This window comes from Oculina patagonica, chromosome 10 (genome assembly GCF_052425735.1).
Source record: "Oculina patagonica isolate OP01 chromosome 10, crgOcupat, whole genome shotgun sequence".
Lineage (NCBI taxonomy): Eukaryota > Metazoa > Cnidaria > Anthozoa > Scleractinia > Oculinidae > Oculina > Oculina patagonica.
In genome coordinates, this window is record NC_135767.1 from 18,729,804 (window position 1) to 18,747,872 (window position 18,069).

Sequence of the window (18,069 nt, forward strand, 5' to 3'; positions counted from 1 at the left end):
AATTCGACAAATACCACACTGAATTAGACGGCAAGGGGTCATAATTGATATCACGTGCATTAAATCAAAAGAACAATAGTTGTGCACGTGTAAAACAATAGATTTTTCATTCCAGAGTGCTTAGAACTCAGATTTTAAGCACACAGGAATGAAAACAACTTACTAACGTCTAAAAATATCATTCGGGTAAACCCCGGCACCCACGCACAAATTTGCATGCCGCTCGCGGCTTCATGTCAATTGAACAAATGCAACTAATGAGTACATGGCGACAAAAAGTTATTCTTCAGAAGCAACAATTTGCCTGTATTGCGACAAAAGTTTCACAAAAGAGGAATTTTATGACTCAATCCCGGTTAGAAAGCACTTCTCAGGGCTCTATCACGGACAAATTCACAAATGTTGTGCAGATATTATAGAGGAAGACTACTGGCGTGTAGAATCTCTAAACGCTAAAGAAAAAAATATGAACTTCAATTAACAAAAAAAAGGGGAGCGGGGGTGAGGAGGGAGAGGGCGAGCAAGCAGGAATTCCAATTGAACATTTGCAGACATTGGAATATACACAAAGATGGGCCGAGGAAGAAAAGGAGTTTTGATAACAAGTGGGAAAAAAAAAGTTAAAAGGTTTATTGGACCCCCTTTACAAACTTTTCAACATAATAAAATTGCTAAAGAAAACAATCAAACAGTGATTTTATTGTCAGAAGAGGCGATCGCACAGTTGAAAACTTTTGACAAAGAGCTTGTCGCAAACCTCTTGACAGGAAATTGACTCTTTTAAAACTGTTTTTTTTTTGTACATCTTAATATTTACCAAAAATTATTAAATTTAACAAACCTGTTTTTGTATTTATTGCTCCGTTTTTATTTGAAATTGCGGCCGAAATTTTGTCTCCTTTTGATGCTTCTAATGAAACAAGGTCCTGTTTTTGGAAATTAGAAACGGTTGGACTGCGTGTGGCTGACCCCCTTCCACCATTTTCTGTTTGAACCTTGATCGCCACCTGTACTTCATCATTTACAACATTATCATCTTTTTTACTTAAAATAAGAAACTGCCATTCTTCAATTCTTCCATCAACGGGCATAATAAAGTAATTTAAATTAAAATTAAATTTAACCGAATAAAAAACAACAGAACTTGGGTGAAAACCCCCCCAAGAGTAATTGTACCATCGGTTCCATCATAAAAACCGTTTATGACAAAATTCAATATTTTTGGAAAATAGTTTTTTAACTCAAACCCATTCATATCAATATTCGTTTCAAGCACCATGTCTCCAGAAGAAATAATAAAAGGTTTTTCAAAAACATCGCTTGGCACGTCCGCTTGATAACCCTTTACACCATAAACAATTAAATAAGCTTGCTCACTTGCTTGTGACCCCGAGTAACCCGGATTGGTTATGTCAATAAAAAGTTTATCGTCACTGTTTGACGGATTTTTTTGTGAGTTAATGATTGTTCTCGTATATTTTAGCGTGTGATTGTTAAATCTTTTTGTATGATAATTAACAGTGTTACTTCCAAAAGGAGAAGTTGCACTTAAACTCCAGTTAAGATCACTTTTAGGAAAGAAAAACTCAACGCAAAGAGTGTAATCTCCAGAGGGCAGCCCAGTTAAACCGATTTTAAACCTTGAATTAAAACCGTTTCCAGATTTTACTAAATTAAAACGAAAAGCGCTTTTTTTGAGTAAGTGAACACCAGAGTTAAAATCATCAATAACTGCTAATGAGTTAACATTTTTAACACCTTGAAAAGAAAATGCAGAAAAAAACAAATGTGAAAACAAATTTTCGTTTACTCCTGAAGAAATTGAGTGAGTTGAAACATAATTTTGCATTGAAACTAAGTTTACTGCGTCTTGGTCACCGACAGGATTAGCAAGCTGTTTGATTGAATGGTCGTTCATTACTAAATTTTGATTGACAACACCCATTTGTCCAGGGTCACCTTTTAGGCCAGCGGGACCTTGTGGACCAGTAGGACCAGTTGGACCGGCATCTCCTTTTGGCCCTTTTGTTCCAGCAGGCCCAGTATGTCCAGCAGGCCCAGTGGCACCAGAGGGCCCCGTTGGACCTGTTTCACCTTTTGGACCCGCAGGACCAGCAGGACCAGTTGCACCAACGGAACCAGCAGGGCCAGTTGCACCTTGGGGCCCTTGTGGACCGGCAGGACCAGTAGAGCCAGTTGGGCCGCTGTCACCTTTATCGCCTTTTTGACCAACGAAACCTCTTGAGCCAGTTGGGCCTTGGGGACCTTGAGGACCAGTGTCGCCTTTCGGGCCAGCGGGGCCAGTAGGACCGCGAGAACCTTGTGGACCAGCAGGACCAGTAGGACCTTGGGGGCCTTGGGGGCCAGTGTCGCCTTTATGCTCCGCAGGGCCAATCGAACCTCTTGGGCCAGGGGGGCCGGGAGGGCCAGTTGTTGAAGAGCTGTCTGAAGGATGACCTGTGTCTCCGTTGAAAGCACCCATTATATATATTCGTCAAAATTTTTTTTCGTAGTTTTTTTTGGCCTGTCGTGATACAAAAAAGAGAATTTTTTTTTCTGTTGCTTGATTAAGCTGATTTCTGTCTATGCCAAGCTCATCAGCAATACGATTATTTTCTCTTGGAAGAAAAGAAAAAATACAAAAATGGCTGCAGTTGTCACGAATATTTTTCGGCACTTTGAAAAAACATTGAGAAAGATAAATGACGCTGCATTGACGATGCCTTCCGTTTATAAAGTAATTGATGATTTCGTTTTGATTGCTTTCACAAACCATGTCATCAAATATGACAATTTTTTGGTTGTCATCTGTGAGTTCTTCAAGGGGAATAACGGTGTTGGTTGCCTCGATAACTTCATAACCAGTTTCAGGATTGACTCTTTTTTCAAAATCGTCAAGAATCAACTGATACTTTTCTTGATGAAGGTTTTTTGCGCAAAGATAAATTTTGTCGTAAACCAAAAGCTCATAAAGCATGTGTAAAAGAGTGTTTGTTTTTCCAGAGTTGCTTGGACCACAAATAAGCATGCGAAAAGTGTCAGATGGCATGCTTGTATGCCCCTGTTTGAAAGCACTTTGCGAATAAAACTCAGGATCGTAATTCGGAATCTTCATTTTTTAGTCGTTATATATATACGCAAAAAGATGTCGATGAAAAAATGGCGAACACTTGCTGAAAAAAAGGCCGCTGTTGAGCAGCAAAATGAAAAAATACTTACTGCAATGAAAAACAAAGCGATTGAAAAAAAATTTGGACAGCTTTCAGGTGAGGAGGTATTTAAACCGCTGACACGAAGGTTTGACCGCGCCTTTACAGCGCAAACGGATGAACGAAAAAAAACTGATGCTGAAGAAGGGCCAGACTATAACCTGGATGATTTTGACTTTAACTACCCTTTTGGTGAAAATTTTATGCCAGATGAAGAAACGCCCCCGACAACTCCGCCGCCGTCACCAGAAGTGCCTGACTATTCGATGGTGGAATCTGACCAAGATTTCGAAGACGACACCCCCGAATCAACACCACCACCAACACCAACATCATCACCGGTTCCCACTCTTGCGGAAAAGGAAGATGATGATGATGATGCAGAAGGTGATGATGATGCAGAAGGGGGTGATGATGCAAAAAATGGAGATGCTACACCCTCGCAAGATTTGTCTCAGCCGGTTGAACGAGCCAAATGGGGAACACCACAACAACCAGGAATCGAGGGATCAGAATCAACTGACCTGGCGAACATACGCAGAATGCTGAAAGTAAATAAAGGCAATCCCGACTATGTTGTGAAAAGCAAGACGTCAAAATACTACGGTTACACTTATTCAGCCTTAGAAAAAGAGGAAGACGAAATTTTAAAAAGAAGGGGAGAAAAGAAAGCAAAATCTTCTTCGGTTTTTGAAAAAGAACCACCCGATCAAGAGGGGAGTGGTGTTGTTGATGTAAACGCTCTTGTTGACAGGCTTTATATAAGCCTCGGTTCAATTGAGGCAGGAAACACTTCAAAAAAGTTGCGCAGACAAATAGTTTTATTGCTGCAAATGTTAACAAAACAAAAAGCGCTGACAACAAAAGAAGCAAAAAAATTTTACATAAGTATATACGATGAATCAACTTAGCATTGAGCTTAACTCTGCGACTGCAAAAAAAAATGATGCAAGAAATGAACCTCATGACTTTACAATTCACTTTGACCCCCCATTTGATTTAGACCCTTCAAAAAGGTACAAAGCGGCAATGAACAAGCTTGTAACAATGAGCTATTCTTGGTACAATGTTTCAGAAAAATATAAAAATAACAAATTTAAATGGAAGAAAAAAAGTGAGTCAGACTGGACTGATGTTACTATTCCTGATGGAATGTATGATTACAAAGACCTGAACGACGCTTTTCAAACTTTTACAGGAAAAACTGATGATTCAAAAAACATTTTTGAACTTTATTTTTATACCACAACATACAGAGTCACAATTTTGATTGCCAAAGATTACGAGCTTGATTTAAGAGAGGGTGATTTTTCAGATCTTATTGGATTTGAAAAAAAAATCTTGAACGACATAAATAACGTTGGCGATCATGTTCCAAACTTGACAAGAGGGGTTGACTGGATTTATGTTCATTGCGACCTCGTTTCAAGAGCTGTTGCCAACATTGAAAACGATGTTTTGTACACGTTGTCAACATCGACTCATCAAATATCTTATCCATTTGAGAAGGAGCCCCTTCGACCCTTGTGGCATCCAGTTAACAAATCCCGAATTAACTCGATAAGAATCAGAATTAGTGACGGACTTGGAAATGATCTTTTTTTAAACGATCAACCTGTCGCTTTGAGCATTTTGATCGAAGAGGAAAAATGATTTTTTGAGAAAAGTATAGGATGAACCACCCAAGCGAATGGACGAGGTTTTACGACAGAGGTCACTACAGATATCGGCACAAAGGAACCGGGGTCGTAAGAGACACTTTACTGACTATTGGTAAACGATTTGCAAAAAGTGGGAAAAAAAAGGCTGAAGAGGCGGCAAAAAAAGCTGCAGAAAAAGTCGCTGAAAAAGCTGCTGAAAAAGCAGTTGAAACTACCAAAAAAGTTGCAGAGCGAGGCGCGGAAAAAATTCAGCAAGTTTTGAAAAGAAAAAAAACTTTTTCACCTGATTCTCAAAAAAAAATCAACTGTGAAGAAAGGACTTAACCAAACTTCGAGACAAAAGCTTGAAAATATTTTGAAAAAAAAAGAAGCAACTATGGAGAAAGGACTCAACCAAACTTCGAGACAAAAGCTTGAAAATATTTTGAAAAAAAAAGAAGCAACTATGGAGAAAGGACTCAACCAAACTTCAAAACAAAAGCTTAAAAATATTTTGAAAAGAGAAGAAGCAAAGATGAAGGTGAACCGAATCATTTCAGAAAATTAATTTTTTTGTGGATAATATATACACCTGGTTTTGAGAGCGATGTTTAGAAGCGGAAAGTTTTTGGAAAAGACTGAGTTCATGAGATTTGGGTTAGACAAGCCCATAACAATTCCTGGAAACAATCAGCTACAGGTAAAAAGTGGCTACAAATTTTCTGTGACTGACAGAGACAACTGGTTCGACTGGTACAACGCTTACATCCGTGCAGATTTTACATTTGAAGCAACCGCAGATGGGGCTGCTGTTGCAGGAGACACACGTTCAGCGCCGATTAATGGATCTTTTTCTTTAATAAATAAACTTGTGGTAAAATCTGCGGGAAAACCGCTTTATAACGTTGACAACGCTCACAAGCTGATATTTATCAAAAACTTGTTGGATTTTTCCGATGACTATTCCAGAAGTGTTGCCAAAAGCCAGTTTTGGTATCTTGATACGAGCAACAGTGATGCTACAGCAGCAGCCTCAACAAATCTTGGAAGTCGACAAAGGGGGCTGTTAGCCCAAGCGGGTTTAACAGTAAACACTATCATTCCTCTGAACAGGTACTCTTTTTTTGAAGAGCTCAGTGACAAGCTTTTGCCGCCAATGCCGCTTGAGCTTGAAATACAACTTCAGTCTGATGCAGAACTGATTTGGCAAAACGACGGTACGAACAGGCGAATTGTTGTAAGAACTCTTGAGCTGTGGGTTCCATTGCTTCGGTTTACGAGTGAAGGGCAAATGCTTGCTAATGAAGACTTTTTAAAACCAAGAAAGTGGACTTACATGAGTGAAATGGTGGAGCCCAGCACCAGCCAACGCACGGCTTTTGGAACTTGGCAGATAAGTCCTGGAATTAAAAACGCAAAGCATGTTTTCATCTTTATCCAGCAGATCCGAAGGGTAAACACTCTTACCCAGAACCCGTACTTTTTTGACACTTTTAACATTGACGGAGATGACTCAGCAAAGCTTGCTACTTGCAGGCTGCAGTACGGCACTTCCAAGTTTTATCCTGAGCTGGAGTATGACGAAAATTTCAAGCTGCGAATCCTCAACGATGTGATGAATTACCGTTACCGAACGAATGATTATAATACAGGAGTCCAGCTACAGCCGACCAACTATAACACACTTTACCCTTTGCTTTACTTTGACCTTCGAGAAAACAAAGATAACCTGACGAACGACCCAAAGCAGCTGATTTTTCACTACAGGCTAAATGAGGCTGCAAATGCCCAGGATTACACGATATTTGCCGCAATTATGTACGAAAGCGAAATGGTTCTGAAGCAGGTGGGCAACGAACTGGTTATTGTTTAAATTTTTTACAAAATATATATAAGATGTCTTCTTACTACCCACTCAAGGTCGCGCTTTCTGAGGGACAAAAACACAGTCTTACCAAGGCATTTTTAAACAAAACATCAGTCACGCTACGACTGAAGTACGAAGACATTATTGAAAGGAGAGACTCTTTGCATCTGACCTTGCGGCAAATTGAAAAAATTAAAAAAGCAATCATCGAAAAAAAAGGGGTTGATCTGAAAATGAGCAAAACGCAGATAAAAAACACAGTTAAAATCATCAAAACCGCGGTTCTTGGCAAAGGGTTGCAGGTAAAACCGCCAAAAGGTGGCAATGGTATGAGGGTCCAGCCTGCGCCTGCGCTTGCAAATGTGATGCGGCGGCCGCCTCCATTCATTGGAACTTGGGGAGAAAAAAAATGAATTTTAAAGACGTCCCTTTAACTGATTTTGACCTGTTTGCGTGGTGTGATCAACTCAAAATCCCGATAAAAGGTGTTTTTTCAAGAAACGAATTTTTGCCAAAAAATCACTCTCCCTGCATAATCAACATGGACGACTTGGGCGGCCTTGGTACCCATTGGGTTTGTTGCTTTAAAAAAAGCGAAAAAGAAAGCTATGAGTACTTTGACTCTTTCGGTTTGCCTCCACCCGCAGAATGGGAAAATGAGCTTGTTCTAGAAGGAAAAAAGAGCTTTTTGCGAAACGACAACCAGCTTCAGTGGGAAAAAAGCGTGCGGTGCGGTTACTACTGTTTGCTTTTTTTAAACGAACGAAACAAAGGGCGGTCGTTTAAGAAAATTCTTGAAATGTTTTCTGGCGATTTGTTGAAAAACGAGGCTGTGGTCAAAAAGTATTTTTTGCATCAAGTATAAAATGAAGGTGTATTGCGTTAAAGAAAGAAAGTTTACCCCCAACGTGCCTGGCAGTGAAAAAGTGGTAATTACCAAAAATGCCCGAAAAATGTTAAAAGCCAAATGTGTAAGTTGCGGCATCACAAAAACAAGGTTCCTTTCGAAAAGCCAGAGCCAAGGAGGCGCTTTAGCGAGGCACAAGACACGCTTGGTTGACAAAATCGCTGAGGGAGCAAGCATGTTTTTGTCTGGCCCCTCTCCCTCGTTTGCAACGGCAGCTGCGAAACTTGCGGGGCAAGCATTCAAAGGAGTGAGCGACAATGTCAAATATTTTCGAAGAACATAAATTAAACAAAAAAAGACAAAAAAAAAATAAATGGAAATTCAAAAAGTTTACTGCGTGAAAGAAAGGCGTTGCACTTACAACGAGCCTTATACCAAAAGAACTGCGATAAACATCGAAGGTCAAAAAATTCTTGAAGCAAAATGCATCAGTTGCGGCATAAAAAAGGTTGTTCGTTATGACCCGGTAAAAGGTTTTTGGACTCCTAAAGGCGCTTGGAAAGCCAAGCAAAAAACAGAAATTTTTTCTACAGGTATATAAATGAAAGTCTATTGCGTAAAAGAAAGACAGTTCACTCCCAATGTGGAGGGAAGCGAAAAAATCGAGATGACAAAAAATGGCCGAAAAATGTTAAAAGTGAAATGCGCCAGTTGCGGAATAACGAAAACAAGATTCGTTTCAAACAAAACGGGGGCAGGCGTTGACATTCACAAAGCCATCGGCAAGCTACCAAAACCAAAAAAAGGTTGGACTCTACCAGGTCACAACTACACTGGTCCCTACAATCCTCTTGAAAAGCAGCTTACATACGATCCGAAGACCGGAAAGATATTGAAAATCATGCAGAAGCCTACCGGGGCGACAGACGCAGTCGCGATGCAACACGACGTTGATTATTCCGTGTGCGAAGGAAAAAAAGACGTGAAAGGTTGCAAACATGCAGCAGACAGAAAAATGGTGAAGGCGCTTGATGCAATTCCCAAAAACAAGCGCCAGTGGGGGCACACTTTGGCAAGAAACACTATCGCGTCAAAGCAGAAGGTCGGCTTGGGTGTCGGTGAAACGATCAACAAAAAGGTCGGTGAGAAAATTCCTGGTTTTAAGCAGGCTCAAGATCTCGGCATGTTGTTAACAGGAGCTCTCGGTGGAGATAAAAAGCTTCTTGAAAAATATTGGTCAGGAGACATAGCAAAGGGCGCTTTCAACACCAAAACGGGGTTTTTCAGCAAAAAGTTTTGGACTCACCCTTCAGAAAACCAAGACCCTTCTTGCTCAGCCACAGTTTATAACAAAAAAACAGGAAAATGGGTTAATCATTATTGCGATTAAATCAAAAAAATTTTTTGCCCTCAAGTATAATGGCCACCGCTACCCAATACAGACGAGCCGAAATCAAGGCAATGAAACTGACCTTGGAAAATCAGCAGGCCCACTACGAAAAGACTTCCGCCAAATTCAAGCGCTGGCATACTCGCTGTCAAACAGCTTGCGCTTTAACGGGCGGTGCCGCGACGATTCTTACCGGCTCAGGTCTCGCAGCTTCGCTTTCCGCTGTCGGCATTGTCGTTGGCGGGCCTTTGATTGGAATAGCAACAGTTTTTTCTCTCACTTCAACTTCTTTGGGCGTCACTGTCAAGTTTTTCTTGCAAAAAGCGAAAAAACACAAAAAAATACTTTCACTTGCAGAAGAAACTCTGTTTGCAATCAACTCTCTCACTTCTGCGGCCCTTGAAGACGGACAAATTTCTGACGAAGAATACCAAGAAATCGTCAAAAAGTACAGTGCCTTCTCTTCGAAAAAAACAAAACTGCGTTACTCAAATCACACTGACAGCGCTCGCTCCCACCAATCTTGAAAATGTTTTTCGGCAGTTTTTTTCGTTTTTTCATTTTTCGTCAAATTTTCCTCCAGCTTTTTGATCATTTCTTCTTTTTTTGGCCAAGAATCTGGTAGCTTTTTAAAATAAAAATACAAAAAACATGTGTAGTTAATATGTTTTTTTTTTTATAATTTTGGCAGTCTTTCACCACGTTTGCCAAAAATCGCAGCCTTGATAGATCTTGCCAAACAATACGGTTTTTTGTTAAAACTGTTTTCAAATATGACAAGTTCGGCACCGGCGAAATCGATCTTCTTTCTGTCTCTTCCAGATATTCAAAACCGTGAGGTTCTTGAAAAACGATTGGTTCAAAAGTTTTCTTTTTCGCAACAAGAACCAAACAGAAATTTTGGATATCTTTTTTTGTCAATGGTTTTGCCCCGTAAAGCACACCATAAGGGTCATCAACAAATGGTTTTTTGTCTTTTAGCCACTTGAGGCTTAAAGATTTAACAAAGTTATAATAAATCGTTGTCATATTATCACTGAAGCCTGCAAGGGTACAAGTGCCATCAACGAATTTTTTTTTTCTTCCATGTTATATTAAGTCTTTTAAGTTCAAATGGAAAATAATAAATTGGAGGCACGTTACTACAGCCCTCAAGGATACTGGAAAGGAATTTCTGCAATAAAAAAATTAGCCAAAGCCGCAAAGGTTTCCGAAGATACTGCAAAAAGGTGGCTCGGAAAACAAGCTTTTTGGCAAATCTACCTTCCCGCACCACGATACGTTCCTCGTCCAAAGTTTGATGTATCTTCTCCCAACGCGGTCCACCAGGCGGACCTTCTTTTTCTTCCTCATGACAGATTGCCGCGAGGGCGAAAAGTTTACAAATACGCGTTGACTGTTGTTGACGTTGCCAGCCGTTACAAAGAGGCCGAGCCTTTGACCTCAAAAGATTCAACTGAGGTTGCAAAAGGTTTTCGGGCAATTTACAGGCGTAGTGCACTGAAATGGCCACAAATGCTGCAAGTTGACCCCGGGCGCGAATTTATGGGCGCTGTTACCAAAGAAATGGAAAATCAAAAAACAACTATTCGACGCGGGCGTGTTAACATTCACAGAGATCAGGCCATTGTTGAACGTTTCAACCGCACACTGGCAGAGCGCCTGTTTGGTTATCAGTACAGTGTCGAGTTGACCCTGCCATCTGGCCAGCGGTCGACAGCGTGGGTTAAGAGGCTACCCGAAGTTATTGCCGCTCTGAACAACGAAGTTACACGGCTGACGGGCAAAAAACCCTCAGAAGCTATTAAATTAAAAGCCGTTGCCGCCAAGCCGTCGACTCCTTATTTGAGGCCTGTTGGTAAGAGCGAAAAAAAGCTCCCCCTCCTCCGTGAATGTTAGATATTTGTACCAGCCGGGTGAGTTAGAAGGTGGCGGAAAACGTGCCACCGATCCAATCTGGTCTTTAAAAGTCTTTTTGCTTGAAAGAGCTGTAATGAAACCGAACGAACCTGTTTTGTATTACTTGCAAGACGGCCCTAAGCGTGGCTTTGTGCGCGAGGAGCTGCTCGTAGTACCTCCTGATACCGCCCTTCCACCAGTCAATGCCAGCTAAACGTGATATTCAATCGGTTCGGTATGTATTCCATCTTCAAGCACCCAACGTTTGTCGTAATAGGCGCTCAAACCCAGTTTTTCCTGCTCGTAAGTTACCATTTTTCCTTCCTTCATACGGAAGCCTCTGTTTGTTGCCATGTCCTTATGACCATTCAGAGTGGCCTTAAATCCTTGCCATCTTATTTCGTTTTGCGTCTTGGACATCCCCTTAGTGCTGAACTTCTTTTTTTCACCCTCGGGTTCCTCAATAAAATAACACTTTGAGCAGAGCGCAATCATCCGGCTGCCCGTACACTCAAGCTTAAAGAGACCAGGGGTGCGGCCGCTCCACTTGTCCCAAGCCAGCCATTGTTTTTTTTGGGTCTCGAATTCTTGTTTTAGCTCAGGTTTTACGATGTCCTCAAGCTTCGAAGCAAAAATGGCCATGTAACAGCTGTCCGTGTCCATCTGAATTAGCTCAAAGTCCTTTCGATCAAAATATTTGTCTAAAAAGTCATAGTAAAACTTGAGCATGCGCAGCTTTGCCAACTGGTAAACCGCGATCCCAACTTGAAAAGGCCTGCTGATCGTTATCCGCGGCTTACGACTTTCCAACTCGTACGCTTGCCCGATTTCATCTAAGTCACTAAAATACGCACTTCGCAGGGCTCTGTCAACCACTTTCTCATCTTTGGTGTATATCACATTCGTTTGCCGTTCTAGTGCCTCGATCAGCTTCCCGTATGCACTGTTTCCTAACAGCTTAAACACGTCAGCCAGCAAGGCCTTGCTCTTATCAACATCACCTGTTCTCCGCGCCTCTGTCACTTGTTCTACAAACCAGGGGAAGATCTTTTTCGGTTGATAGTCAATCGTTCGGTAAACCGCCGTTATCTCTGCCCCGTGTTCCACGTACCAGCGCAGCAGTGGAGCATACAAAAGAATTTTTTTGGCAGAAAGGGCACCAACGAGCTTTTTACCATCTCCACGATTTCTTTTTGTTTTTTTCAAGTATTCATACATGTGTTGTGGAACGGCTTCGGCTGGCACCTCTTTGTTGTAAAAGAATGGCGGCATCTCTTCAAACTTTTTCCACAAATTTTTTGGAATTTCTATGTCAACTTCCGCAAATCCAAACCATCCGGCGGGTATATATAAAGGGGGGTTTTCTCCTTTCAAGTTTCGCATAAGATAATAGGCCGCAGATGTTTCCATTCCTGTATGGTACCAAAGTTGTTCTTTTCCGCATGGCATGTCTTCTAACATTGTTGACAAATAGAGGGCATTTGCGTCGTAGCCAACGATGTTTTTGCAAAATTTTGCGTTTTCAAACTGGTGGTCTCTTATCTTTGTGACTCCAGCTTCGTGGTACCTTGTAAATACTATGCTCGGGCCTCCAACAACCGCACCTTTCAGCATATCATACGCTTGTGAGCTCGGGCTGTGCATTTCTGCCCCCCTCTCGACCGCTCCCCGAAGCAGGTAATGCAAACTCACACCTGGAATGCTGACGGCGTCTTTTAGGATGTCAATACCCTTTTCAGTGTAAAAAGCTTTCATTTTTTCTAGAGCTTCTAGGCCGGGAGCCACATCAAGGTTATTGTAATAGCGAAGCCAATCTGCAAAAGTTCGCATTCCCTTTTCTCGAAACAGTTTTTTACAAGCTTTCCATTCTGAAAGTTTTAGCACAAAAGAGTTTTTCAACTTTGAATACCAAGCAAGATAATCCGGCAACCCTGGGTAGTCAAGCTTCTCGGGGGAGTCAAACCACTCATAAGGAAACCACGATTTCGTAGCCTCACATCCGTATGCCTTAACCCACTTTTCATAGCTTGTTCCTGGCCCAAGGTAGTTGATAATGTCAAGGAAACGGAAGCCCTGAGTGAGCAAGAACATGATTTTGTTACAGTTTTTTGCCACTCTGACTTTGCCCGTTGTGTCAGCAAGGCGGTCTGCGAAGTTATTTTTGATCAGATTCAGATCGTAACTGCCAGAGTTGAACCCAACAACAGGTACCTGGTTGCACCATTCCTCAATTTTTTGTCGCTGCGCTTTTGGAAGCAGGCCAACGTCTTTTGGCATGAATTTCGCTCTTACTTGAGCCCGGATGTTTTTTCCGCGTCTCTCCAGCTCTTCCATAAACTTGCGGACCAGCTCCGCGGGGTCTCTTTCACAGATGTGGGTGGGCTCTCTTTCAAGGGTGTCACCGATGCTTACCGAGATTGGCACGTGTGCGTTTTCGATCGTGAGTGTTGGCGTTGGTTCCTTTCTCTGATTATTGTCGCCATACGCCTCGAAATCGTACAAAATCGCGTGCGGGTAGCTTTTTGTTTGCGCCCGCGGTGTATCAACAACGATTTTCCTTACTTCGCACGCCCAAGCCTCGATCACGCGGTAGCCGGCCCTTCGTAGCAATCTTGTACGTTTCATTGTGGCTTTGAACCTGTCTTCGCGTGTTTGGTCGTTGCGGTCAATGATTTTGTTACGATCTTGCGGGTAACATTTTCGACACCCGTGCCAGTGGCAGCCGTGGTATTGAAATACAGTTTTGGAAATAGGGTCGTACCCGTCGACAGGTGCGCGCTCAACCCAACGCTCGCCACCATGTCCGCACATTGCGTGGTGAATGTGAATTTTCCGCCGCTTGGCTTCTTGGTCAAGCCACCGAAGCGATTCTTTGGAAGCTTGATGGTTTGGATAGAAAGCCTTCTCAAAGCTTGTCTGCGGTTCTTCAACCTTTTTGCCCGGGCAATCAATTATTGTTTTTCCTTGGCTGCAAGTTTGATAATGGCGTTTAAGGTTGCAAGCTTGTGTAAATCTCGCGTCGCAATGGGCGCATGCATACGTCTTGGCTAACCTTTTAATATCCTTAATGACAAACGCGTGCCCTTCGAAAGTGCCGATTGTCAGAATGTTCTTCAGCACAGCTGGAGGGTTTCTTTTTAGGTGCCATACGACTTCCTCATCTTTTACCCTCACAGGCTCATAAACTCGGATGCCGAGCCAATCAGAAAAAGCGGCACCCTGATTCAGATGCCTTTCAACTTTATCTAATTCATCAAGAGATGTTTTTGGACAGTCGGTCGGCACAGTTTCGAGTTTGAAGAAACTCTTTGCGAGACCTCGGGCTGCTACTGTGCTTCGATCAATACGTGCTCCTTGGTGCACAGCAATACAACGCCATAGACACAAATTATCTCGATAGGTATCTAGCGCAACCATCGACCTGCCATGCGCAAGGTTGCGCAGCCAGTCTGGTAAGGGGCCAGTGCCTAACAGCGGTTGACGGTCAAGCACAACCTTTACATCAACATTAAAAAAGCTTTCAAACTTCCACTTTGTAGAAGGTTTTTTAATATTGTCAGGGGCCAGGCGTTTTGTCTCCTGTTCGGTCAACCATTTTTCCGCTGCAGAAAGCTTATGAATCCAAGGTGAGCCTTTGTTAATGTAGTAAACAATGACCGTATCATCTTCAACGTTGCGCAACTGATACGAGTAAACATGCCTGATATAAAACGCTGTTTACATTTTCTCGAATTTTTTCCATAAAGTTTGGTGTAAGGTCTTTTTCCAGACCTCTAATGAAGCGCCATCGAATAAAACGCCGGCCACTCTTTTCCTCCCCCTCGTCTTCCGCGACATCAAGAAGGTTTAAAATCTCATTCTGATAATTTGGTACCCCCCAATTTTCGTGTGGTACAAAAGGATCAAATTCATTTTGAATGTTCTTCCTTTTTTGCTCCTTCTTTTCTTTGTGACGACGTCGCTGAGGGGGTTTTGGGTGATACTTTTGTGCAAGCAACGGTTTTAGCAAACGCTTTTGCACTTCAAGAGGGATCGGTTCATCCAGTATATTACGGACAACTTCACGAAGTGGGCCCGACATTTGAGGCATTCGCTCAATTTGTTGCTCAACAAACTTGTCAAATTGACTTGCTTTGTTCGCGGTCAACAAGGTCTTGCTGAAAGCCATGTACTCATTAGTTGCATTTGTTCAATTGACATGAAGCCGCGAGCGGCATGCAAATTTGTGCGTGGGTGCCGGGGTTTACCCGAATGATATTTTTAGACGTTAGTAAGTTGTTTTCATTCCTGTGTGCTTAAAATCTGAGTTCTAAGCACTCTGGAATGAAAAATCTATTGTTTTACACGTGCACAACTATTGTTCTTTTGATTTAATGCACGTGATATCAATTATGACCCCTTGCCGTCTAATTCAGTGTGGTATTTGTCGAATTACGTTGAGAGCGTGACAGTCACGGGCTTGTTTAAACATGTCAAGGGCTTGCCTGAACATGGTATGCAAATTTTGTTTTTTTCCGCGTGGGTAAACAAAGTCGGGGAATTTACCGTGACTCATTAACACTTGCCAAAAAAACGAACTCCAGCTGCAATAAAAGCGTCTAATTCGTGGTGGTATTTGTTGACTTCCCTCTATACTACTCTGACTCACTTACCTCAGCAAAATCTTGAATTACTTATAATATATATTTTTTCTTTTCTTTGTAAGAAATGGTAGTAATAGTGAGTAAGTAAATGCGAAAAAAGCCTCTTGCCTCTGTAAGAGACAACAGTTCTGACTGGTGTAAAGATAAATTGCTATGCTTTTTCAAAAGTGGACTACCTTTAAAGAGAGGGTCTGGCCTCTTGCAATTCGTGTTGATTCTGGACATAGGCGGAAATTAATAATAAACATCACAACGGCGAGTATTCTTGTTATGTCAGAATACTAAAGGTAAAGGTAACCCATTATATATCATTTGTATTGAATTGCGGTTCATGTAAAACAAGAAGCTCTAAGAGCTTAAAACTGCGCGTGATCACGTGACCACCCTAGGGGAGCCATGGTGGAGGAAAGAAAAAAAAAATCGTGCCCAACTTGAAGGTGAAATGGGTAAAAATATAAAAAAATAAATGAAAACATTAATTGTTTCACAACTTGACGGTGGATAATTTTTTCCCATAAAAGTTGACCACCTGGCATCCCAACCCCCCCCCCCCCCCGCCTCGTCCTCACCCGCCTCAAATAAAGTATGGTCCGCCCGATTTTGATACAAACCTCAGATATTGGTTTTATTCTCCATTTGTCCCTCAAATTATTTTCAGTTTTAGTTTTCAAATATAGGAACCGATCTATCAAATCGACATCCAGTGTCTTGCCATGTTACTGAATAACTTGTCCGAGAAATGAAATATTGAAGCAAAATACTAAATAAAATTTGAAAGGAACACTGAACTGGTTTTAGTTGTGTGTTAATTTCCCAGGGGAATTTTTTAAACTAGCGATGACGTAAATCTTACAAGTCAGGGCATGTTTGTCTCGTTAATTCTCCTTCAGAATTCTGAAATCCACTCGATGACATAGCAAGAAACGGTATGTAAAACGCTAAAAAATGGAACATTTCACACTAAACATGCTAAGCTAAGACCAAAGGATTCTCAGAGTTTCCGTATTATTCATAGCATATAAACGTCACGTGACTAGTTTGGCCGATCGTTTATCAATGCCTTGTGAAAGTGAAAGTTGTCATGTCAGCACATTCTTTGACAAGGACGTATACGTAATCCTGTTGACCTACAGTTTCTAGCCCACTGAAATATATTTTTTCTTCGTAGCACGAAATATTAGGATTTTCTTTGAGTCAAACACTACAAAATCGAACATTTCACACAAAATATGCTAAGTAATGGCCCAACTATTCGGAAATTTTCCATTGGTGACTGATTTATAGCGTTTAAACATTGCATGACTGGAGGTCTGGCCGAGAGGGGGCATAAGTCTAGGCACTGAGAAAAAAGTGAGTGTAGATAATGAACTGCTGCTGCGCGCAGTTAAAAAGCTACATGTATTCTTGGTATTCCGGGTGAAACTATTTATTTAAAGTTTGTTAGAGTTCAGGCTCAGGCAGATCTTTAGCGACAGGTCGCAGCGAACGAAAATGTTCCCGTGGGGATTTTTCACATTTTTCATCCCTTGGTTTCTGTTGTTTCCACAGGGGTCATGAATGGGATAGTTATTTCCTGTGCAAGCATCAAAGGAATAATAACTTTTACCCCTCTTTCCTCCTTTAAACACTGGTCCGCACGAACGGTCACTTTGAAATTCTGAAGGTGCCGGCTCATCTGAACACAAGTCAGTCACGTTCCTGGCGATCTTGCAAAACATGTTTCCATTCTGCCATTCTACAAAACTTCCTGTGTCAGGTGAACAAACGACCCAATGGTTGATGTTGCTTTTGATGAGGATCTCCTTTCCCAATTGCTTCCACAGTGAAAATTCCACGGCGTTGTAGTCGGTTTCAGTCAGTGGTGGCGTCCCCCCTCGTCCCCCCCCCCCCTCGTCCTCACCCGCCTCAAATAAAGTATGGTCCGCCCGATTTCGATACAAACCCCAGATATTGGTTTTATTCTCCATTTGTCCCTCAAATTATTTTCAGTTTTAATTTTCAAATATGGGAACCGATCTATCAAATCGACATCCAGTGTCTTGCCATGTTACTGAATAACTCGTCCGAGAAATGAAATATTGAAGCAAAATACTAAATAAAATTTGAAGGGAACACTGAACTGGTTTTAGTTGTGTGTTAATTTCCCAGGGGAATTTTTTAAACTAGCGATGACGTAATTCTTACAAGTCAGGGCATGTTTGTCTCGTTAATTCTCCTTCAGAATTCTGAAATCCTCTCGATGACATAGCAAGAAACGATATGTAAAACGCTAAAAAATGGAACATTTCACACTAAACATGCTAAGCTAAGACCAAAGGATTCTCAGAGTTTCCGTATTATTCATAGCCTATAAACGTCACGTGACTAGTTTGGCCGATCGTTTATCAATGCCTTGTGAAAGTGAAAGTTGTCATGTCAGCACATTCTTTGACAAGGACGTATACGTAATCCTGTTGACCTACAGTTTCTAGCCCACTGAAATATATTTTTTCTTCGTAGCACGAAATATTAGGATTTTCTTTGAGTCTAACACTACAAAATCGAACATTTTACACAAAATATGCTAAGTAATGG

General features: G+C 41.6%; 1 protein-coding gene across 1 annotated transcript; it reads right to left on the reverse strand.

Annotated features, from left to right (window-relative positions):
- Positions 1-9,337: 9,337 nt before the first annotated feature.
- Positions 9,338-13,477, reverse strand: LOC144667314 (uncharacterized). Its single transcript, XM_078528705.1, has 3 exons — positions 12,979-13,477; positions 11,165-12,885; positions 9,338-9,370 (listed from the first exon to the last, which is right to left on the reverse strand). The coding sequence occupies exons 1-3, from the start codon at positions 13,475-13,477 to the stop codon at positions 9,338-9,340; spliced, it is 2,253 nt and encodes a 750-aa protein (XP_078384831.1).
- Positions 13,478-18,069: the final 4,592 nt, after the last annotated feature.